This window comes from Terrapene carolina, unplaced genomic scaffold (assembly GCF_002925995.2).
Source record: "Terrapene carolina triunguis isolate 2854851 unplaced genomic scaffold, T_m_triunguis-2.0 Scaffold96, whole genome shotgun sequence".
Taxonomy (NCBI): Eukaryota; Metazoa; Chordata; order Testudines; family Emydidae; genus Terrapene; species Terrapene triunguis.
In genome coordinates, this window is record NW_020664447.1 from 73,204,251 (window position 1) to 73,229,193 (window position 24,943).

At 42.3% G+C, this 24,943-nt stretch overlaps 1 protein-coding gene across 1 annotated transcript in view; it reads right to left on the reverse strand.

Annotated features, from left to right (window-relative positions):
* The window catches only part of ITPK1 (inositol-tetrakisphosphate 1-kinase), a 221,047-nt gene that overhangs the window by 84,521 nt on the left and 111,583 nt on the right, over positions 1-24,943 (reverse strand). The window contains exons 3-4 of the mRNA XM_024197135.2: positions 24,811-24,936; positions 5,280-5,397 (exon numbers count right to left, since the gene is read on the reverse strand). Coding sequence (XP_024052903.1) covers positions 5,280-5,397; positions 24,811-24,936 — 244 coding nt within the window. The remainder of the gene's footprint in view (positions 1-5,279; positions 5,398-24,810; positions 24,937-24,943) is intronic.

The following is a 24,943-nucleotide window of genomic DNA, read 5'->3' on the forward strand; positions in this document are numbered from 1 at the left end:
AGGAGGCACTGGGAGGGAGGGGGAGGAGCGGAGCGGGGGTTGGGCCTTGGGGGAAGGGGTGGAGTGGGAGTTGGGCCTGGGGCTTAGCGGGGGATTTGGGGGTCCCAAAAGATTTTAAATCAAAATGGGGGTCCTCGGGTTACTAAAGTTTGAGAACTGCTGCTGTAGAGAATCCAGGCTTCCTGAGCCCCAATCTGGCATTATATCTGTTTGATCACACTGCCCCTCTCTCTTTTGGCCATACACGAAACATATGACTGTGCAACAGGGATTTCTTTAACTAAGTCAAAGGAAGATCTGGTTTAAAAAGTTTTAGTGGGGAAAAAATAATGGTGCGCAGTATAATTATCTAATCTTCCTAAACATGCAGAAAGCAGCACTCAAAGCAGCAGCATCTCATAACACAAAAACAACAGCACTTAAATGGTTTCAATTACATATTAGAACGGAAATGTCACAGTTAAATGGTTTTATATTGTTTACAGTATCCTCAGGAAGTGGCTCCTGTACTTCAAAGATGTACAAAGGAGTGACAGAAACTTAAGAACCACAGTTTTCTTCACATATGAACTCTTTCAAAGGGGCATCCATCAGGACAAATTCACCCCAAATTTAATTTTCCCAAAAACAAATGATGAGAAAAACCTAAGGTCAATAAGAATTTTTATTTTTTTTCTAAATCATATGGAAACCGTTTAAAAGAACAACAACACTTGTCCTGTACTATTTGCAACCCAAACATTGCCCAAGAGAAACTAAAAGTGAAACTGACTAGTACATTTCCATTGTCCACCCTAAGCAAAATGGAAAAAAGTAAAACAGCATAAACAGAGAATGGCATGTTTTTGTCCTTTTTAAAATTCCTTCAGTTTTAATAACCTACGGTATTATTGGAACACAGGTAAGGATTTATTTTTCCAAATATGATTTTTAGCCTTTAAAAGAAGCTTCCCTTGAAAGGAAGGCTACAACGTAATGAAGAATTCTGATTGCTAAGTCTAATCGCAAGAGCAGCAAATCACTACAAATATTTGTTAACATCTTAACCATAATAAAAAAGAAAGTTAAGTCTTGAAAGTTTGACGCTGTGAAGGTCTCAATATGCCTCCATGAATCCAAAGATATTTTTCATTAGGTCAACAACTGAAAGAGCAGACCCAGCTTAGATCACACACAGCCCTGCTGAAAATGCATTTTTCATTAAAACATGCAGCTAGTTTTCCCAAACACTGCTATCCTGTGGAGAAACTCCCATCAAGCTCATATTTGCACCAAGAAGTAATCCTTCACTGATAAGTAAAAAACCACAGCAATGCAATTGCTGAGAGAACTGAACTGCTAAACCAACAGAACTTTTCAGTGATTTATTTCACAGTGATCTGCTGGCTACATGGAGCATATGTGGGGAATGCAAACTTTTATTTTTAAAGGACTTTGAAAAAGGTAGAAATTAGGGTTTCAAAATGAATCAATCATTCAGTGTTTGCACTGTGAAAACAAAAAAGGAACAGGAAAGAGCTCAGCCTCTGATCTATTTCTAATAAAAAAAATCTCATAGTAATGAGAATTATTAGAAATGTTTCCTGCTTCAGAGAGAAACATTTCCTGTTAAAACTGGAATCAGATCAATCTCTATACTTCATCCAGCAGGTTAAATCATTAATTACCTGCTAGTACATCAAGTAATATAGGAATTTTAGGGTCTCAACAAGGAAAGATGTTCCAGTGGTTAGAGTATTATCCTGGGACTAGGCAGACCCGGTTCAATTCCCTATTCTGCCACAAGCCTCCTGTGTGACCTTGGGCAATTTACTTCATCTCTTTATGGCTAAGTTCCCCATCTAAAAAATGGAGATAACAGTACTTACAACACATCTGTGAGACAGGGAAGAATAAACACATTAAAGATTGTGGAGCGCAGATCTGCTATGGTAACGAAGGTCAAAAAAGATAGAAATCTTTTCAACCAGGACCCAGGAGTTAATTAATCAAACAGTTCAACTTAAAAATCTTTTGCTAGACACAGTCCAAGTGACTATTGATTTTGGGTGCCCAACTTGAGATACTTTAAAAGAGACCTGATTTTCAGCAAGGGCTGAGCACCCACTGCTTGAAAACATCAGACCCCTATAAGGTGTCTCAAGTTGGACACCCAAAATCACATCACTTTTGAAAATGTTGACCCTAGGTTGCAGAGCAAAGTGACCCAGCAATGTAAGCTACTTTTACAGAACGGTATAATACATCAAGAATGTGTTTACTGAGCCAGGCAGAGGCAGTTGCATAGCTAAAGAGGGTTTATTTGGGAATCAACAAAGCACAACATGTTCATCTTGTGTTAGACACACATCAGAGTGGTGATGGACAGAATATGTGGTGAGAAAAAATAAACCCAAAGCAAGAATTTAGCCTTTAGCCTAAATGGTGCCATTCCTCAGTTATCAAACTCCCTAACTGTCTGGAGAGTTGAAATGAAATGCAAACTGAAGGGGCAAACACTGTATTTCACTTTTAGTTACACTAAAAGGGAGCACAGCAATTCACACATGAAAGGAATTATTATCTATAGCTAAAACACTGGTATATAACTAGTACTGTATATATAACTAGTACTGTACATAGATTCTCTAGCTCATGGGCTTCCATAAAAACAATGACATTTCTACCTTCATGGATGTTCAACTTTATATTTGTTTTTACATCCACTTCTGAGGAGGCGATGCAGCCCAATACTGTGTACATCACACAGCTACCTCGGGATGCAACTGGACATCTCTAACTGTGGCAATACTAGCTGCAGCTCAATAGTAGGACAGTCTTCTTGCAATGGATTTCCATTTTGAAGAACCCAAATGCAGCTGATGCAACTGTTAAAATCTCCATGTTATTTACAGCTGTATCACACTTGCCTTAAACTTTCTAAACTCTAGGGCACACAACACAATAGACAACAGAAGAATATAGTGAGGGAATAACAGATTAGACAACCTGAATAAAGAAGAGGAAAAAAATAGTTTCTCTGATACAGACCTTTAGTGATCCACAAATTTGTGGCTCCCTGACTCAACTAGGAATAAAGCTACATGCCCTAAAAAAAGCTCCTCCTGGAACAAAATGCAGCAGCCCATCTGCTTAGCAAAGGCCACCACGACCCGGTGCTCAGCTATCCGTGCTGGGTCCCCACTCAATAGAGAGGGCAGTTAAAGGTCCCAGTCATGATATTCAAAGCCATCCATGAGATAAGCTAAGAGAGAGTCATAGACAGAGGGAAGGGGCACTGCCCACATGTGGCAGCTACATTCCACTGGAAAGATCAAACTGTCAACCAGGGCCAGTCAGACATTTTTAAAAATCAACAATTAAAATGAAAATTTTCTTCAACATTTCTTGACTGAAAAATGGATCAATGTGTTTGTGAACAATGGATCCCATTTTTCTACCAGTTCTACTGTTCATTCCCACAAGAGATAAAAATACTACCTCTCCCCAATTTCAGAACAAACTAAAACTCACACACACACCTGAAAACTAATTAAGCTATTTCTCCAACAGACTGGAAAAGAAGAGAGCGTGTTGGAGACTGTAATTCATATTTCTATTTTTACATACTTGGGACGATTTCAGACACCTTGCTGATGATGGCCAGACAAAGTGGATACAAACTGTATGAATATAAATCCCAAATCATAAAAATACAAAAGATAGCAATAGGGTAAGTTTCTGACCTGAGAACTGGGATAGCAATAGAACGACGCAAACATTAACCAGTCAAATGTCACATTGGAACATAGTTTACAGAAGCAACTTCTCAACACCATAAACAACTGGCTCTTGGAACAGCTACTTCTACAGCACTCAGAAGGAGAGGCTACTCTTGACTTAATCCTAACACACAGGAGATGGCTCAAGAGCTAACTGTAGGCTTTAGTATTCCCATGACAAGCAGTTAGATTATACAATAATTTCAATTTACCAGTGTGCATGAAAAGACAGCATTTCTGCTGCTGCTCAGAGTAATAAATATGCTCCCCATCAAACACACACCTTGTTTAACTTAGATCAAACCCCTATTCTCATGCTTTCAAAAACAAAAGCCTAGATTCTGGAGTACAATTCTGCTATGAAGGACTGTGTCTGCAGCCTCTGCCCATTACTAACACTCACATACCTAACTCCAGGAACCAGCTGTTCCTTCTGCTACAAACCCACTGTGATGCATGGCTATTGAGGGTTAAAAATCCTGCAAAATAAATAACCCTCAAAAGACATGTGGGTAGATAATATTTGTGTTTTTGTGTATTTGCATATGTATGAGTAGGGTCGACAATGTAATCAACAGTCCCTGTCTATGCTGTATTCTGATAATTCAGAGGTCAAAAGAACATCCTAGCATTTAAATGAATTGTAAACACAGGATATCTCTGTATTCATCTCTCTTTGAAATATATAGCAAATAATCTGAGAATGGAGGAGGAACAAGCAAATTGCCTTATGTTAACTCTATAGCTAAGTACCAGTGATGGACCTCCTTCAAAGTCATGCTAATTACCTTCTGAACTCCAACTTGCCAAAAGACAAGAAATTGTATACAAGATCCTTAGGTCTTGAGTCTGTCATCTCAGATCTGCTTAGGCTTCACCAGGGGAAGTTTGAGTCGCAAGACTAAGGTCCCAGTTATGCTGGTACACCCTGAATATGATATTTGGACATTGGACTATAACCTATGAAGTATTTCTAAAAGAACACTGCAACTACAAAGCTCACCATCTCTGCTGTGAATCTGCACCTAAACGAATTGAATCATGTCTGTAAGTATATTGATCTTTTAACCATATTCTCTCATTTTTTAATAAATTTTAGTTTCGTTTAATAAGAATTGGCTGTAGTGTATTTGGGTAAGATCTGGAATATTCAATAACCTGGGAGGTAATGTGTCTGATCCTTTGGGATTGGTAGAACCTTTTCTTTTATATGATGAAATAAGATTTTCAGAAATCATCATATTTGACATAGGTACCTGGATGGAGGCCTGAGGCTGGATCACTTTAAGGGAACTGTGTTGTTTGGACTTGAGTAACCAGTGAGGTAATAAAGCAGATGTTTTAAGCTGGTTTGGTAAATCTAAGTATTGGAATATCCACCAGCTTTTATGGGATTGTCTGCCCCATTCTTTCCAGTTCACCCTAATTGAGTGACCACAGCTGGCTCCCCCCTAGAACCCCGGTCACACCCACAATGCAAGGAACATGCTTTTCTGAAATGAAAAGTCACTGGCCTACCTTGCATGTAGGCCTCTATTCGCCGAATAAGCTCATAAGACTTGGATCGGTCCAGCAGCGTCCGGATAGCAGGAAGGGGGTCCAGGATGATGGTTTCAGGGTGAGCATCAATATACTCCTGCAGAACAAACATGGAGCAAAGGCTACTGTTAGATTTGCTGGACAGCATAAAAAGCACCAAAGCATGGGAAAATAAATAGGAGGAGAAGGTTAAGGACCCAATCAATCTACAGCTCCTCCTCCGAATGAGGCTGGCACTTCGTAAATGTAATTGTAGGGCATGTCTAAACTTTCTCGTCATTGACATTGTAAACTGGAATCCTGTTGAATACAAATATAATGCCAGACAGTGTTTAAGACAGTGACATCCAACTGTGGACTCATCAGCCCTGCAACCTGCTCTGCAGCCACATCAGTTCAGAGCAGAGCCAGTGGCGAAGACTCACAATAGCAGCAGAGAGCGGTATTGGCTGGAACCATTAGGAGAAAAAGGACACTGTGCTATTGGGGCCAACCTTGTCATTACACTGAAGAGCTTAAACAGCATGTGGGCATCAGTCCACTTCAGAGTGCAGATCAGAACTACATCTGCATTCTTTTACATTAGTATTACAGTCCCCTACCTGTACTGACTGCCAAGTGAGGAGCTAGATGATAAGGACTGAAAAAAGGTGGCAGGGCCAGGGATGTTATTACTTCATTGAAACACAATACAGTTTTCAAAGCAACAGCACTATGTATCCATCTTGCCACCTCCCTAATCAAATGCTCCCCTGCCCGTTAGCTGCGAGAACACAGCAACTCCCCCAGTGAGCTTCATATTGGGGGTATTGCAAAAGACGACCCGTAGCAGCAAGTCTCAGAACCTGGGTTGACCGACTCGAGCTTGCAGGGCTTGTGCCAAAGGGCTAAAAATTGCATTGTAGAGTTTGGGCTTGGGCTGGAGCCCGGGTTCTGAGACCCTCCCTCCTAGCCGGGTCTCAGAGCCCAGGCTCCAGCCCAAGTCCGAACGCCTACACTGCTATTTTTAGCCCAGCAGCGTGAGCCTGAGTCAGCTGACCTATGCTCTGAGACTCCCTGCCACGCGTTGTTTTTTTGTAGTGAAAAACTCCGAGCACCAAATTCCCATTTCTGACATCATGACCGCTGCCTCGTTACTATGAGGGAAATTTTATATATACCCCACTAGCTCTTGCCAATGTCTACTGCGATCTGAGATGCTCAAGGTATCTCTCTTTCATGCCCACATATGTGCATGCATACAAGAGGCCATGCGCCTGCCCACACTGGTTCCATAAAGTCAAAGTGATTAATGAGAGTCTCTCTCTCACCCCGTTCAGAGTTGGACAAGTAATTCCAAGCTAAAATCTGTCTTTATTCTTTAATGAGATTTCCTAATCAGCTTCCATTAACCTCCATTCATTTCTTCACATCTATTTACGTGGATGCATGGTAAACGTTTCCATTAATAACTGGTTTAATTAAGTACCTAAACAGGATATTCTTCAAAGAAAAAAATTAATACTCCAAATTATGCTCAGGAGTACCACAAGGCAGCACTGGGAGACACACTTCACTGGCTACTGAGATACAGCGAAAGGAATGGAGACATCTGATCCCAACGCAGACTTTACTCCCAATTCTAAGCAGGTGAGAGTGAGTTATTTGTTCAACACCAACAAGTCTTTGCTTGCTGCTGAATGAATGCATTTAATTCACTGCTTGCTGCAGACGGATTATTCTTTAAACTTTAAGAGGAGCCAGTGCTGGGTTAGCGGCCCCGTCACATTGCTCGGATCACGCAAATGGATTTCCTTCACAGCCCCTTGGCACATGCTATGTGACACCACACACTTCTTACATATTTAATACGTCTCCTAGAAATGCCATACAAATTGCTCTGAGACGTGTGCATGGCACTGTACAATATTCTACCATCACTTGGAAAGGGAAAGGAGCTGAGCTATCTTCATAGCAAATCACAAACATTCTCATTTAGTCAGCTGTCATGTGCGATATCCTTGCAAACGCTGGCCCTGGCTACAAAACTCCTCTCTGCCTCCCCAAATGGAAGCCTGGCTCCATGCCCTTTGTTTTGAGTCGATAGCATAAAACATGTAAAGGGGCATTTTTAAATTATCTCCCGACCACAGTAATCCCAGAGTCTCTATCTGTCAGGGTGGTTAAACACTGGAATAAATTGCCTAGGGAGGTTGTGGAATCTCCATCTCTGGAGATATTTAAGAGTAGGTTAGATAAATGTCTATCAGGGATGGTCTAGACAGTATTTGGTCCTGCCATGCGGGCAGGGGACTGGACTCGATGACCTCTCGAGGTCCCTTCCAGTCCTAGAATCTATGAATCTATGAATCTATGACTCTGAGACCCAGGTCCCTTCCTCAACTAGTGCCCTAAGCACTGGACCATCCTTCCTCTCTAAGATGCCTGTTGGCTGCCTGTATGTGCCATTATGTTCACACACAAGCATACAGATTTATTTGAAAAATTGTGAGAAACATTTTAAGGCAACACAAACTATTTTACCTTAATTAAAAAAAAAAAAAAACCCCCACAAAAAAAACTCTTCTCTCTCTGCTGAATTCCGGAGCAGCACCAACCAAGAGGGAGACACTGGGCAGTTCTCTAACTTAACTAATAATTTCCCATGTGGTACCATGTCAAATGCTTTACTGAAGTCCAGATTGACTTTTTTAGACAAGAAAACTGAATCTGTTATCTTATCAAAGACAGATATCAAGTTACACTGGCATTATCTACCTTTAGTAAATCCATGTTGCATTTTATCCCATTTTCTGTTTACTTCCATGTCTAATTATTCTTTCCTTCAACATTTGTTTTAAAGTCTTACATACTTTTAAGGTCAGACTAACAGGTCTGTAGTTGCCTGGATCATTTTTTTGCTCTCCTTTCTTAAAAATAGGTACGTCATTAGCTATTCTCCAGTCACAAAATGCCACCTCCGATTTGATAGATTTATTAAAAATCCTTGCTACCAGACTTGAGGTTTCACATGTCAGTTCTTTCAGTATTCTGGGATGGAGATTATCCAGTCGCCCCGTCTTGAGCACATTAAACCCTGAGTTTTGCTTCCACCTCAAATGTAGTAATTTCTATTTCTATACACTCATTTCATTAGACATCCTGCCTTTGCCCCCATGTTGTACATCATCATCCTTTTTGAAAATTAAGGCAAACTATTCACTTAGTTTTTGGGCCATACCTACATTATCCTTAATCTCTACCCCCATCCTCACTGCATAGCAGCCCCGTTTTTTCTCTTGTTCTCTTTTGGTTTATATGGCTCAAGAACCTTTTACTATTTGTTTTAATTTCCTTTGCAAGGTCTAACTCAGCTTGACTTTTGACAATTCTCATTTTATCCCTGCACTTTCTGACCATCCAGACGTAGCTTTCTTCACTCATCAACCCCTTTTTCTATTCTTCATAGGCTCTCTGCGTACTCCTAATTCCTTTTTGAGGTATTTCTTCATCCAGTTAACCTGGAACCCTTCTCCCTACAAGTTTTTTCCCTTGGATACAAATTTCAGATCGTTTTTGTACCTTTGACTTAAAGAAATTCCAAAACTCCTACACATTTAAGTCCCTGAGCTCTTCAGTTCAGTTGACTAATTCCCTTCATTTCTCAGTCTTCCCATTTGAACTTTAAAACCTTAGTTACTGACCTGTTGTTGATTAATACTTAGTCATGCCTTAAGTGCAGGGGACTGGACTAGATGACCTCTCGAGGGCCCTTCCAGTTCTATGATTCTATCCTTCCATTTAATTTAAAATACATCAGCTTGTGCTCACTCACAATCCAAGGTTATTTTCCATAACCAGCTCTTCTATAACGTCCTCACTATTTATCAATACCAAGTCTAAAACACCATCACCTCTTGTTGGTACAGTGACCTTTTGATGAAGAAATCTGTTGGCTATCACAAACATGAATAACTGAGTCCTCCCTAGGAGCATTTGTTCGCCAATCTATATCTGGGAATTTAAAGTCTCCTATAATGACAATTCCTGCTGGTATGTATCTCTCTAATAATATTACACAGATCTCTGTCTATATCCAAATCTGATCCTGGAGGTCTATAGCAAACCCCTCACACTACTCCAATAGAACCTCTGGAACAATCCATTCTCAGTGATTTTGACCCAAACTGATTCTGTTTGATACATGCTATCACTAATGATTTCTTTACAGTCTACTTTATCATTGGATGTACAATGCTACCCCACTACCTTTGCCTCTCTATCTTCCCTGAATAGCCCATGTGTCACTAATCATCAACCCCTTCCACGTCCATTTCCCTTTCCTACTGCCCTTTTCACCATATTCTGCCAGGATTCTGCTGTGTACCCACCATTTCTGGAGCTTAATCTTGGTCCCATTTAAGTCATTGACAAAACTCCCATTGACTTCAGTGTGAATGAATTCAGACTCCTCAGGGTTTGTCTACACTGCAATTAAAAACCTGTGGCTAGCTCGTACCAGCTGACTCAGGTTCGCAGGGCTCAGGCTGGGGGGCTGTTTAATTGCACTGTAGACTTCCTGGCTCTGGGACCCTTCCACCTTGCAGGGTCCTAGAGCCCGGGCTCCAGCCAGAGCCCGGGCTCCAGCCTGAGCCCAAATGTCTACACCACAATTAAACAGTCCCACAGCCCAAGTCCAACTCCGCTGACATGGGCCGGCTGTGGGTGTCTAATTCCAGTGTACAAACCTTCAGGCTGTAAGCTCCACAGTGCAGAGACCTTGTTGTTTTTCTGACACCTGACAAGCACCATGCACACTCCTGTTGCACTGTGAAATGATATTCTCTAGCCTAAGCATCAGCAACTCTGCATCTCTGAAGGATATAATATAGAGGGGCAGGAGTGAGTATGTATAAGAAAAGCAAAGACATACCAGTCATCTTCTCATACTAGCAAGAGGGAAAGTATTGTGGCAAATGCACCTCTGCATGCTGGTTTTCCCTTGACAACAACACTAGGCTCAAGGATAGTTAATTTCAAATAAAGGTGGAGGAGTTAGATTTTCAAATAAAGTCAGGATGCAGGCTAGACAAAGGGGGTCTAATCAAAAGGGCCCTCTCCCCCCAACCACCTCACCTGACATGCTCTAGAGATCTGAGAGCCAGCTGTCCAGACTGGCAGAGACGAGGCATCAGAAAGAGTCCTTGAATGGAGTAGAATTCAAAGTGAACACCAGGACTCCATACCAATAAGATAATATTTTAAAGCCATTTTACTGCAACAGCAAAAAGCTTGTCCCAAATGCAACCATCCTCAGCATTTTATGTCTGCTAAAGGAGACTGCGGAGCCTTTCATAAGCCCAAAGGGAGCTGCTAGAAGAGTTTCACAGGAGTTTATTAAAAATGACCAAACTGGATCATGTGTGTCATTAGGGCCATGCTGCAATTGTTTGCAATCTGGTTTGGTGTCAACAGGCTCAATCCTGAAGACAAGGGGAGTTTTGTTTAAGGACTTCAGGACCAGGCCCATTAAATTTGTTTAGAAAAAATGAGTTTAGCTCCAGTAACCCAGTTATTTAAACCTAACATTTTGCCTATTGGTCAAAGAGCACCTCAAAGAAGTACAACAGAATCTCCCATCTATTTACCTTCTTTATTTGGAACATTTTTAGCTGTCCCAACCTTGGCTCTGCCCTCCTTCTCCTGCTATCAAAGCTCATCTGGCTTGGCATTTTCAGAAGAATTCAACAATACCTTCCAGCAATGTTTTTTCTCTCCGCCCAGCCACAGGAGGCTCTCAGACATGTGAAGGCAAAGAGCTCTGATCACAGATTGCAAGAGGGAATGACTCGCAAGAGGGAATGGCTCATTTAACCAAGGGCTTGTCTACACACCCAATTAGACCGTGACAAACGGGGTGTGACTACCCTGCACTAGCTTGCTACAGTCTGTCTGTTTACACCCTGATGATGCACGATAACAGTTCCTTGAGGCGCTTTGAGCCAGTCTGATCAAAGCGCTCTAACAAACTGTTCGCGCACATTAGCAGGGTACACATGGACAGTTAGATCTCAGCAGGCTAACGTGGTGTAGGTTCACATCCCAACTTGCCATAGTCTAAATTTACGTGTAGACAAGCCTTTAGATGAGTTGACAGTCCTGACTTTGTGTAAATAAAGTAAAAAACAAAAAAAGACCTTTGTTACCTAACAAGAATCATCATGGCCATGATTTAAGGAAGCATCCTTAGTCACAAAAGCACTTAAACATGTGTTTATGTCCTATTGAAGTAAACAGGATGTAAGCACATGCTGAAGAGCTTTCGTGAATCCGGACTTACGTGGTTAATATACAAACACTGGTAAGGGCAGGCACAATGACCACCACAGAAAAGTTAAAAAAAAAAGGGTACCACAGGTGTTCCCATATATTTAGAATGGGAAAAAAATCTTCATAATTATTTCACCATCTGAATATATAGGAACAGCTATTTAGCAGATGCTGTCCTCTTAAGGGGGATCACTGTATGTACGGACAGTGGGACAACTAAGCAGTGTATTCTACCCTATACTGAAGCAAGGGAGCATCCAATAAACAGGTTGAAACTTGATGCAATGAAAGTGGTAAGTCCTTAGAGTTTGAAGGAGCAGCCCTGTCCTCATGCCATGAACTTTGGTTCCCCTGCTTATGAAAAAACTACAAATAAATCTATTCACGATTCCCAGGTGAGGAGAGTGGAAGAATGCCAGGAGTGCAGGCTACTAACACACGAGCTTCAAAAAAGGGCACAGATGAGGAGATAGCTCAGTGGTTTTGAGCATTGGCCGGCTAAACCCAGGGTTGTGAGTTCAATCCTTGAGGGGGCCACTTAGGGATCTGGGGCAAAATCAGTACTTGGTCCTGCTAGTGAAGGCAGGGGGCTGGACTCGATGACCTTTCAGGGTCCCTTCCAGTTCTATGAGATAGGTATAAAGACAGATCACAGCTCCCAACAAATCAAAAGCTTGGGGAGTCCAACTGGTCTCCTCAGCTCATTTACATTCATCTCTACAAAATGACCTTGCACTTTCCTTCTCTGAGCTTTACCAAAAGTTTATTGCCAACTGCAGACTAGCAGCCAGGCGACAATCTGGAGGAGATTTAGGTTTCCTGACAATATTTTGAAAGGGCTCCGTCCCTGGGCTGGAATTCAGCCTGACCCAGACAACATGCATGTTTTTCTCCTTACAATCTTTGACAAAACAAAAACAAACAAGAAGAAACAAGGACTTCTGAGCAGATCCTCCTTTGTGTAAATTTCAGACCTGGCATTTAGTTATGCTCTGTACCAAGCTTGCCGCTGGCAGGAGACCAACAAGGAAACTGGAATTCAAAGAGAGACCCACTATTTCCAGTTCTATATCAGAGGGCTCTGGATGAAATGCTTATTCTGGTTCATGTGTGTGGGTGGAAGGAGGGGGAACAGGTAGGCTAGGGTTGCTTGACATCTTATCTGAAAAGGTAACAGGGGGAGGATTAGCCACTACAATTCTGTTTTTAAAGACCTGGGGTACAGTGAATTGACATATCCATACCTGTAAATATCAGCTGTTAGATGCTAAGAGATGGCGGATGAGCCATTTACTTCATCTGGATAACTTTTTGATTTTTACAAAATCCCCCGATATAACATATACATTAACCATGGCAGCAATAATACTTAGTGTTTTCCCATTTTCACAAGCTTTATTCTTCACTACACCCTTGTGAAGTAGATCAGCATTTTACAAGAGGGGGAATGGATGTAAAGAAACGCTTAGGAACTTGTCTAAAGCCACAGAAAAAGTTAACAGCAGACTCAGGACTAAAATACAGGAGTTCCTGGCTCCCTGCCTTGTGCTCAGACTCTCCTCCTCTGATGCACTTCCTTCAGTCTTCACACTCACACACTTTGTTTTTGCTTTTTAAGGAGACACGATCAACCTTAACATTCTGATTGTTTTTTAAACGTACTATGATTATAAGGAATATCTGAGATAACTAGAAACTCAAAGAAAAAATATATTCCTCTGTGGTTTTCTGGTTCACTGTGCATTGGACAGCAACCTTGTTTCATTGTTTTTCCCAGAATAGCAAGTCAAGGCAAGATTTGTAAAAGATATTTAGGTGCCTGCCTAAAGATGCAGTTAAGAACCTATTGAGATTTTCAAAAACGTAGGTGCCAAATTCTCACTGGATCTGCATCTTCAGGCACTTAAATACATAGGTGCCGAGTTTCTAATCTTCCACGGGGGTGCTCCGCCCAGGCCTCTCCCGAGCACGCTGCGCTCTCACTCCCCCCCCCCCCCCCCCCGCCCCCCCCCTCCCCCAAGAAACCGCTTTGCAGCGGGCGGTAGGCGCTGGGAGGGAGGGAGAGGTGCTGATTGGTGGGGTCAGCGCCTATGCTTAAATACCTTCAAAAATCTGGTGCTCAGTGCCCAATCCTGCAAACACTTACGCATGTGAGATACTCATGCACATGTGTTCGCAAGATTGACCCCTTAGTTAATTTCACCTGTGGGTGGGTGGGAGGTCTTTCACACTACGACGTGAGAGAGAAAATGGGAAAAAGCGTCTGTAAAACCACAAACCTTGGTAGGTGGACTCAGAAGCAGGTGTAGTATTTTAAACTATTTTTAGCTCAACTTTTTAAAAAATTACTAGACTTACAAATTGGTTGTTTCCCGCTAATTCCTCAATAACTCTTATTTTCCGGTGTTACACAAAAGCCAAGACAGAAGATCACTTTTGCCTTTCAAAGAGTTTGCTGCCTTGCAACTTTTAAGGCACAGGCTGGAGATTGGGAGTGTGCAGAAGGAGTGATGGGCTGGTATGTAAAGAAGGGATAAATTTCATCCTGCCCATCCATTAGCAGAGAAAGCCACTGGCATTATCACCCAAAGGAAGTCCCAAAACTGCCATTCCACTGGAAGTGAGGACTTCTGATGAAAGCAACTGCTCCAGCAGGAACAGAAGTCTGGAAAACACAAGAAAATTTTCTAGCTAGGGCCCATGGTCTAGGAATAGAGGGAAACAAGGGCACCAGCTGCTCCTGATAAAGTTTGGGGTGAGAGGGTTCAGAAGGAGAGACAGTAGAAACTATAAAAACCAAACCAGAAGTAAAGTTTATACACTTAAAATGCTCACTGATCACAGAAACCTGCATGTAGGGAGAGGCGGTGATTTAGCTTTTCACAAGGCAGATGTAACATTATCTGTTAACAAAAAGCAGCTCTGGAGGACAAATTAAACAAGTCTGTGGATCTTCCACCACATACACGATCATCTTGAATCTGTCAAACTAGAATGGAGTTCCAGTGAATAAATTTTCCCAAGTCACTGTATAGTCAAGACAGGCATCTGGTTAGTATTCTGTTCTAATCAGAACATAATGAGGTTTCCCTAGTCACAGCCTTTTACACAAGACAAAACAGACACGCTGTCTTGTCAGAGTCATAAACTTTGCTTGGAACGTAGGAGCAGGGGTGGCCATCTCACTAAGAGAACGTGAGGATTTTTTGCTAGCAAAAAACATTCATTGGAGCATCGGCATTTAAATTGCCGTAGCATTCAGAGAGCCTATGTATTCCCAGCCTGACCTGGTGGGGGTGCTTGGTTTCTCTCTCTTGCTCCAGGCTTCCATCAGTCAGACAGGAACCACAAAGGACTGTGGACAGTTCTGATCAGACAACACTCCCTCCACATTAGATCAATCTCTGCAGCAGACCTGACATGGTCCTACTCTGTCTAGAAAAATCTCTAGGGCCTAAAATTGTTCCAGATGCAGTGTCTTGCTCCTTTAACTCCTCTGATGAGGCACTATGGTAGCAGGACCAGGCATCCTGGAACTGCTCTCCCAACAGATAATTCAATTAGTAACCCACCAAAACGTAGTGCCTCTGAGGTCAGCTGAACAGTTTTTAGCTCTCACTCCCATCTTTGCCCTAAAACTTGAATGCAACATTAATCAGGAGTGATGACTCCCTAGTGATCTCTACCCTCCCACAATAAAGGGACTGATACAAAGTCTAGCCAATGGAAAGACTTCCTTGCCCAAGATGTTCACTTCCACTGATGTCACTGGAGCCTGGATCAGGTCCCTTTTTCAGGATGGGTAGAGATCATTCGGTAGTCATCCCTCATCACTAACACAGTGGAGGGCAATTTGCAGCAGGGGCCCCATCTGCACAGCACACCTTTACAGACTCAAACGAGGTGGGCAGAAGTCTAGCTGTGACACAGAGCCAGAAAAGGTTACACTACTAGCAGGCGTACCCAGATTCAACCTTTAGAGACATATTAGTAGATAATGTTTGTGGGTTTTTTGTGTGTTTACATATACACCTCTACCCTGATATAACACGAATTCGGATATAACGCGGTAAAGCAGCGCTCCGGGGGGGGCGGGGCTGCACGCTCCTGCGGATCAAAGCAAGTTCGATAGAACGCGGTTTCACCTATAACGCGACAAGATTTTTGGCTCCCGAGGACAGCGTTATATCGGGGTAGAGGTGTATATTGTTAGAGGTTGACAATGAAAACAAACAGTTCCTATTATGTTAATTCAGAGATCAAAAGAAGATGTTAACATTTAAATGAACTGTGAATGTAGAAATATCACTGTCTTAATTTCTTTTTGACGTGTATATAGCAAACTACCTGTAAATGGCAGGAGATAGGCAATTGCTTTATGTTAATTCATGTAGCTAATTACCAGTAATGCTTAGGAAATAGGAGGTTACTTCAAAAACACTATTCTTCACCCAAGGAACACCTGCTGTCAAAAGGCTATCATAGCCTGTCAGTGATCTATCTAAAGAAATCTTGGGCCTTGATCCTTTCATCTCACATTTGCTTAAGCTTCATGAGGGGAAGTTTAAGTAATATGACTGAAGTGTCCAGTTCCATTCTGGATCACACTGATATTAAATATTTGAACATTGGACTATACCCTAATGAATTAATTCTGGAAAGGACTTTTTGCAACTCTAAAGCTCACCATCTCTACTATGAAACTGACCTAAAAACTCTATTCGTGCCTGTATGTATAATGATTTTTTAACCAGTACTCTCTTTTTAAATAAATTTTAGTTTAGTTAATAAAAACTGGCTGTAAGCGTGTATTTGGGTAAAATCTAAAATATTTATTAACCTGGGGGGTAATGTGTCCGATCCTCTTGAATTGGTAGAACTTTTATAGGATAAACAAGATTTTCAGTAATCTTCAGCATATTTGCCTTGGCTGTCTGGGTGGGAGCTCAACGCTGTGTTGCTTTAAGGAAACTGTATTTTTGACTTCTGGGTAACCAGTAAGGTATTGCAGAAGCTGTTTTGTTGCTGGCTTGGTAAATCTAAGTATTAAAATAGCCACCAGTTTTGGGGGATTGTCTGCCCATTCTTTGCAGTTTGCCCTAATTAAAGCAATCTCAGCGTGCTCCCCCTGGGATCCCGGTCACACCATCTCTCAGCTGATCTGTAGAAGAACACATCTAGCAGAGGTGGAAAGTCAGTTGTTGGGGTCTGTTTCTTCAGCTACAAGCCCCTCAAAGGCAGGCGAATAGTCCTCACCATTTTCAGTCAGTTTAAATGGTTATGTTTTAAGAGGAGAAGTGAGAGCACACCTTAGAGGTAGTCTGAGGAAAAGACAGAGGGGTTTCCAAGTCCATCAGCAGTGTGCACCCACTGGGCTGGAGCAGTTTATCACTGGGACCACAGACACACCTAGTGTGGTAAACCGAAGGTTGGCCCTTTCTCTTTTCAGAGATAAGGCTGTTGATGCTATAAGCTTTTGAAGAGCCGTAACAAATCTAGACTATTCTCATATCCAATTTCTTCTCATAACACCATAAAGGATGCTCTGCTCTCCAGTTCATCGTATCCAGTTTGTTAGAACAGCACTAACAGAAGTAACAGTTTCTACCCTGAAAATTATATTCAATAGCAGGACAACTGGCTAGCTGGGAAGTATATATATCAAGCACTGCAAACACCTGACTGACTGGTCTGCTCAGGATCATCAGAGTTTCTTCCCACCAATTTACTGAACAACAAGGGAATGAAACTAAATTCCCATTTTGAATGCAATAGCGAGGAGGTCACAAATACCACGATCATGTATGCTCAGTCATATACACTCAAATAGCTCAGCTGTGGGGTTCATCAGTGTACATATTTAAAATTTGTTCATTGATTTCTTTTTAAATTGACTCTCTCTATAAACAGACTCTTAAGAGTTATTACTCCCTGAGAAAATACTTCTCTGTCCATTTTCAATGGCTTGCAATAGATTTAGAGATATTTATCACGCTGCTTCCCTCCTATGCTCCCTCCCCTAAACGCTCCTCTGTCTCTGTGAGGACACAAGAGCACTTTCTCTAAACAGTCTCTCTGGCAGGCTATTCAGCACTGGCCGCACTCTCCTCTGCCCTGCCAAGCACTGGGTATGTCTTTTAATACAGTGAGCAGCATACAAATGGTGCCATCAGCCATGGTGAGCTCTTCCTACATGCAAGTGACAAGAGGGTGTGTCTAAGTCAGCAACACACACGTTCCAGAGGTTCCTGTGCCTGGTTTATAAAGGGATGGACCATCATTCAGAACTTTGCTAAGATGCATTTCCACCCTCTGTATCTTGTTCACCAGAAAAAAAACAAAGCACTCTGACTTGTTTTTGTTTTTTTTATTAATAGAACCACAACCAGGAAGCAGCACAGTCCAGTGGATACAACACTAGACAAGAAGCCAGGAAACACAAGCTGATCCTGGCTCTGCTAACCTTCTATTTGTTCACAGGCGTGTCACATCACCTCTCTGTGCCTCAGTTTCTACATCTGAGAAGTGCTTTGAGTTCAATTAATCAAAAGCATTTCGGTATTACTATTGTAACGTGCCTCTATGAGCCCATTCCAGTCAGCTACTGCAAACTCATAGTAGTTATCGTCAGAGATGGGGGAAAGAACCAAACGCATCCCCTTATAATAAACAATTCAACTTAGATTTTATATAGATCGTCCATAGATCTCAAAGTGCTTTACAAAAGAGGTCTGTATCCTTACTCCCATTTTACAGATGGGAAATGAGGCATGGGGAGGGAAGCGATTAAAGGATTAGAAAACATGCCTTATAATGACAGACTCAAGGAAGTCAATCTGTTTAGTTCAACACAGAGAAGGTTAAGGAGTGACTTGATCACAGTCCATAAATGTACCTACCTGGGGAGCAGAAATTTGATAACAGACGGTTCTTCAATTCAACAGAAAAAAAAAAAAAGATACAATAAGATGCAAGCTGAAGCTAGACAAATTCAGACTAAAACCAAGGTGCAACGTTTACCAGTGGGGGTAATTAACCATTGGAACACTTTACCAAGGGTTGTGGTGGATTCTCCATCACTGATAATTTTTCTCTCAAGATCAGAAGTTTTTCTACAGGACAGGATCCAGTTCAAACTGAAATTAATTCAGGGCAGCCCTATGGCCTATATCATACAGGAGGTCAGACTAGATGATCACAGTGGTCCCTTCTGGCCCTATGATTAGGACTAAGATTGTGTCACGGAGGTCGCGGAAGTCACAGAATCTGTGACTTCCAGCGACCTCCATGACATTGGGGACCCGCAGCAGCCCAGCCGCCACGAGCAGCCGGGCTGTGCTGGGCCGCCCCCTCAACCCCGCAGCTCCCCGCAGCAGACCCCGGAGCTGCTCAGCAGCTGCGAATGCCCCCCTCCCCACAGCTCCCAACTGCCAGCAGCAGCAAAGGGACCCCAGAGCTGCTCCGGAGGTGGGGGAGCGCACAACTGCTGAGCTGCCGTGAGCAGCCGTTCCCCCCCCCCATCCAGCTCCCAGCCGCCGCTGGCAGAGGAACCCCGGAGCTGCTCAGCAGCCACGGGCAGGGGGGAGCCCCCAGCAGCTCCCAGCCAACGGCAGCAGAGGGACCCTGGAGCTGCTCAGCACTGGCAGGGGGTCCCCCAGCAGCTCCCAACTCTGCTCCCCAGCTCCAGCCCCACAGGGCAGCAGTGGGAAGCTCCCAGCCGCTGGGAGGGGAGAGGGGGCAGGGTGCTGGACCCTCCTCCCTCCCCACTTTGTCAGGGATGTTTTTAGTAAAAGTCAGGGACAGGTCATGGCTTCCGGGACTTTTTGTTTATTGCCTGTGACCAGTCCATGACTTTTATTAAAAATATCCATGACAGAATTGTAGCCTCACCTATGATCTATGAAAAGTGACTCACCCAAGGTCACCCAGCAAAGCATTGGCCAAGCCGGGAACTGAACCCAGGTATCTGGAGTCTCAGTGCAGTGCCATATTCACGAGGTCACACTGCTTTGCAAGAAGCGGATATAATCAAAAATTGAAGCTATATTAGATATTAACTTCACTGAATGACCAAGAAACAATGGCAGGGGAAGAGGAGAGCACAGCGAGTTCCTTTTATGCATTTTTGGATTTTTCACTGTTCTTTTTATTTGTGGTTAAATTTAATACTCCTAAAAATGAAGGCCTCAAAGACAGTAACTAGAGACAAACATTTTGCAAGTTTCCACACATAGCTGGGTCAATGCTCCTCAGTCCCAGCCTGCAGAAGCCCTCCTGGAACACTTTCAGAGATGGTTAATCATTGTGAACAGAGCAAACCTGTATGGTCGTTAGGTGAAGTGCACAAATAGGGGACTAGGATAGTCCAGTGATATTATCTAGGATTTAAACTCTAGAGATGCTAGTCTAGTGCACTAACTGACTGGCATCCCCTGGCTCCTCACTCCTGCAGGTCCGGTTTTACACAATACGAGGATATTCAACATTCATACTGTACTTTTCATCCAGTTTATAAGGCTCCTAGCAAAGTAGCTCATTCAACTTATCTTATACATTAAATCCCAATACAGGGAGATAGCAGTTTGTGGATTTATACTTTATCTGACCTAGGGAGGTGCTCACTGATACTCCCCTCAGTGTCTAATATCTGGTCTGGAAAACTAATAGAAAATGCTCTCCCGGCAGTAACATTTTGTAACTATACGTAGCCTGGATGAACAAGTCTCGTTATTGGCTAATATGTCAGCTGGCGAGCAAAGGGCATTATTTACTGTTATATTGGCATATTCCTCAGATACGGGAGTAAGTACCAGATTTCTTTCAATAGCATTTGACACAATCCTAATTCAGACTATTATGGTAAATTACATCAGACTTATTATCGGACTATTTTAGATTAACTTAATAAGGATCATAATACTGTTTTGCTGTTCTATAGTGCTGCTTATAAGAAGATTTCAAAGCACTTTACAATTAATTACATCTCAACAGCAATGCTGTAAATATTAAATCCATTTTACAGATGGTTAAACTGAGTCATAGAGAGACAGTGACAGCAACACCACACAGCAAGACAGAAGCAGATCTAGAAATAGAACCCAGGAGCCCTAACATCTAGTTATGTTATCTAACCTCTGGGCTATGTTTTGTCCTAGTCCACATATACATATTGAAGTTAGATACAGAAAACCAAGCTAACAGGCTGTCAATTTGCTCTCTGCCCTGTCAGAAGAATGCAGTGTTGTTGGAGACAGGCAGCTATGTGAAAATAACTAATGGAACTGAATAGCACAGAGGTCTATCCAGCACAAGAGCAATTCATTATGATGCAAGTTCCACAAATAAGAACCTGATGTTAAGTCATACATTCCTCAGCCAGTGCTTCATTGGTACTTTGCATACGACTTGCAATGATCACTAACTGTGTCCTCACATCTATACATTAATAATCATGATTCAAACATATCTTCAGTTACAGTCACTGATTTGATGGGTGACCCATTACTTTACATTGTGCATGAGGTTAAAACCAAGTCAATAAGAGAGACTGCAAACTCCAAAGAAATGCTTAGGAGCACGTATGGGGGTGAGGGTAAGCTGGGGGAGATGTAAACCAACAAACAACCAACAAAGGTCTCTTCTGTTTGTCCCAACCTCTAGAGAGATTTTATCATGTGGTCCACCAAGGAGAAGTAAAATGCTGGGTGACTAGCATCCCATATGTACAGATATCAAGTGCTGTAGAATAACCTCAGGGAACAATACACCTTGTTCATGGGATTCATTTGAACAGTTCATAGTGAGTTGCTCCCAGGTTTTACAAAGAGGGACTTAACTAGGCTATGAGATATTTAATACTGAGTACATCGGAGTGACCACAGGTCCTGGATAATTAATGGTTCAAACACATCCCAGAGAAGAGGAGTCAAAGGAGAGGGAGAAAGAAATCTCCCTCACACAGATGCACAGTTCTGAGCTGAGAACTTTGCTCAAGAACATAATTGGACAATTTAGTGAAATAAAGAGACCATATGGCATTCACATGTATAATACGCAGCTGATTGCAGATATATAAATGGAAGGCCCCAGTAGCATACATCAGCAGAACACAGGCTCTGAATGCAACCATCTCTTAGCTACTACGTAGCTGAAGTCAGGCAGTTCTGCAAACAGATCTGACACTACCGAGTATATATATCCCCACTTACCATACTAGGACAGGAGCAATATACCTGTTGGTTCTTAGCTGTACCATGAATAAACATTAAATTATTTAAAACAGTCAGCTAAACCCTAATTTGTTAAACTATCCGCAAAGTAATCTAGCTTGTATATACAGACAGGTTGTCAGCACAGCAAAGGCTGTAGTGTAGTCTGAGCAACATGTAAATCAGTCATTAAAACATAAACCAAAAAGCAATTTAGCTCTAACACCAGGAGTCAGGTTTCCAACCTAATGTGCTTTAACACAGTAATAGGTGATGACTTTTCAGCCCACCCACTGGATGTCCGCCCCCCTCGCTAGTGAAGATAGCACAAAGTGCACTACCTTCTTTAGCAAGGTGGGCATTGGAAAGGGTGGCTAACAAGGGAGTAGAGAACTCACGGAGCAGGATAACTGAGGAGCTGCGATCAAGTAATGAGATCAAGAGGTAGCAAGGAACTGGTCATGGAGCTAAAGTATGAACCCATAGTTTATATTCTGGAAATGACCGGAGATTAAACGTATTCTCAACAGATGAGTCATGTCACTTCCACTGACACTTTCCTAACAAAACATTTATATGGTCAATGACAGCAGGGGCTGGAGAGGGATTTTTTTTTTAATTATTCCAGTGGTAAAAACAAGGTAATAAGATACAATAGAATGATGTTAAAAATACCACAAAGCATATAACAAATCAACTAAAGCAAGGGCTTCAACTTGAGGATGTCACTTCATCCCAACTCCAGCTTCGCAACACGCAAGCCACATATACAAGATAGCACCCCATTAACTTCTCAGTCTCCACATTAAGGACAGAGTGCATATTCCTTTGTTCTGTTTATTTGATACTGGATCCTTCATCTTGGTATTTAGACACCAGCTTTAAGAAAAGATTCTCCCATATTTATACTCATGGTGCCCTTCCTTCCAAAACCCAACAATTAGAAACTGTCTTATTTATTTAAGAGCTATTAAATACACTGAGCTCATTGAACAAAGAACAACCTTCTTGTGCACAAGAACATCAATTAAGAGTTCTGGTTTAGGAATAAAAGAACCTGGATTTCAGATACTAATTGGAATGGGTTTCCCCTTATTTAACTGACTTTCATCTTGGTGGTCCCCAAAAAGAATAGTTTGTATTAGTGATACAGTCTCAGCAGCGGAAATGTGGGGACCAGGAGCTGCAAGACAGTAACTCAGTTTAATAGCATGGTCAACCACTATTTTTCTCCACAGGAAATTAGGTATAAATCTAAACTACAGTATTTGTTATATATGATTAAAAAAAAAAGTCAGTGAAGCGAACAAATAATGCATCGAAATCTCTCCATATTTTATATACATACATACACACACTCGTGTAGATGTATAAATTAAAACTGCTTAGTTTCACGTATTTTCTCTTTCCTTTGGATTCCACAGCAGCTGATGAAGATCTCTGCTAGTGTCTAATGCTGGAAACCCTCTCTGATCTTCCCTTTCCCTTAGGAATCACAAAGGTACACATGCTCTGTCTTTTCTAACAGCTAGAATTTTCAACAATTAATTAGTTATCTTTGGGCAGTTGTCTTTTGGCTGAACTTCTGGGTCTGCAATTTGAGGTTGCCTGTGTATATGCTGGGGAGGAAGAGAAACCCAAACCCTGAATTTTGCAACTCCTTAATCTCAGCAACGGATTGCTGAGTCCATACATCAACCTGCTGACTCTCTAGCATGCTCCACCTTGAACATAAGCTTTCGTCCAGTGATAGGCCTTAGTTTCCCCATCTGCAGAGTGGGGATAGTACTTCCCTCACACAAGTGTTGTGAGGATTAATTAGTTAGCTGATATTTGAGAAAGTCAAGTGCTGTATGGGTGCCAGGGAGAGGCATTTGAAATCTCCCCCACCTCCAAATCTTTTCTCAGTAACTCCCACCATTTCCAAGTGCAAAAGGTAATGGATATCTCTCTTAGTCTGTGATAAATATTCGTCTTCTCCTCAACAAATCAGAACTAGAGGGGCTATCCCTGCAAATCAAACTTGTTATTTCGCCTAAGAGTTTGACCAGGGCAGGAGAAGGGGGAAGATTTTGTAACTCATTAAGCAGAGCAGAAAGAACACCCTTTCCTAGGAGTGCAAAGCTGCCAAAGTTGTGTGCTTTGTGGTTTTTAAAGCTGATGTCAACAGCATACACAGCAATTTCTTGTGATGCTGTGTTGAACGTTGCCTCTCTCTTTGAAAGAGAAACATGCATCATTGCTCAAAGTCACCAGCTAGAAACAATTCCTTTTAAAGCTGTGAACTCAACAGCATTCCCATTACTGATGGGAGGAGATCTTTGGAAAAACCTGCTCTCTGGATACTATTTTCATCACTAACGTGTCTGCATGGCTTTCCTGCATATCTGACCTATACTGTAAGCTTCCCGGGGAGAAATAAATAAAAGTCTCCTCAACCGGAGACAGAACACTACAGAAAAATTCACAACGGCTCTGCTTTGCGTGAATTATAAATCTAGGGGGATAGAGAGAGCAAGGGCTTCCTCGATAGGAAAAGCTTGGGGACAAGCCAACTAAGGATTTCTATGCACCCCTCCGAAGTGGGAGAAATCTGGCACACGAAAAAAATATTTTAAATTGTTTAGTTACGTATCTTTGGCCCACGGCTGTCTTCAGGGATCTGGGGAAAACCCTACAGACACCTACTCCTCTTTGGACAGAGTAGCAATGTTTCTAGGATGATGACAGGAGGACGCCAGGGTGAACTGGGCATTGCATTGCTTACCTCCACAATGTAAAATCTACCCAGAGCTATGGCATCCAGTCTAGCTCAATCAAGCCACCTTTCCCGGAGCTCTCAGTAGGTGAGCAGCAGCGCACAGGGAGCTGGTTTAGTCAAGTGTCCCTACTCCATGGAAAAGGATTAAACTGGCAACACTAAGAGCCGAGCCTCCTGCTCTGCTTTTTGCCTCCACCTTAAGCGCACAAGGGCTGTGAAAAATGACACTCACCTGGAACCTGTAAACCAACTCCAACGACTGGCTGTCATTTTGGTCTGCTTCAAGGATGACATCCGTCAGTTTATGTATGATCACGTCCAACGGGCCCTGATCTTCTATTGGTTTGGTAAGGTCAAGCTGGAGG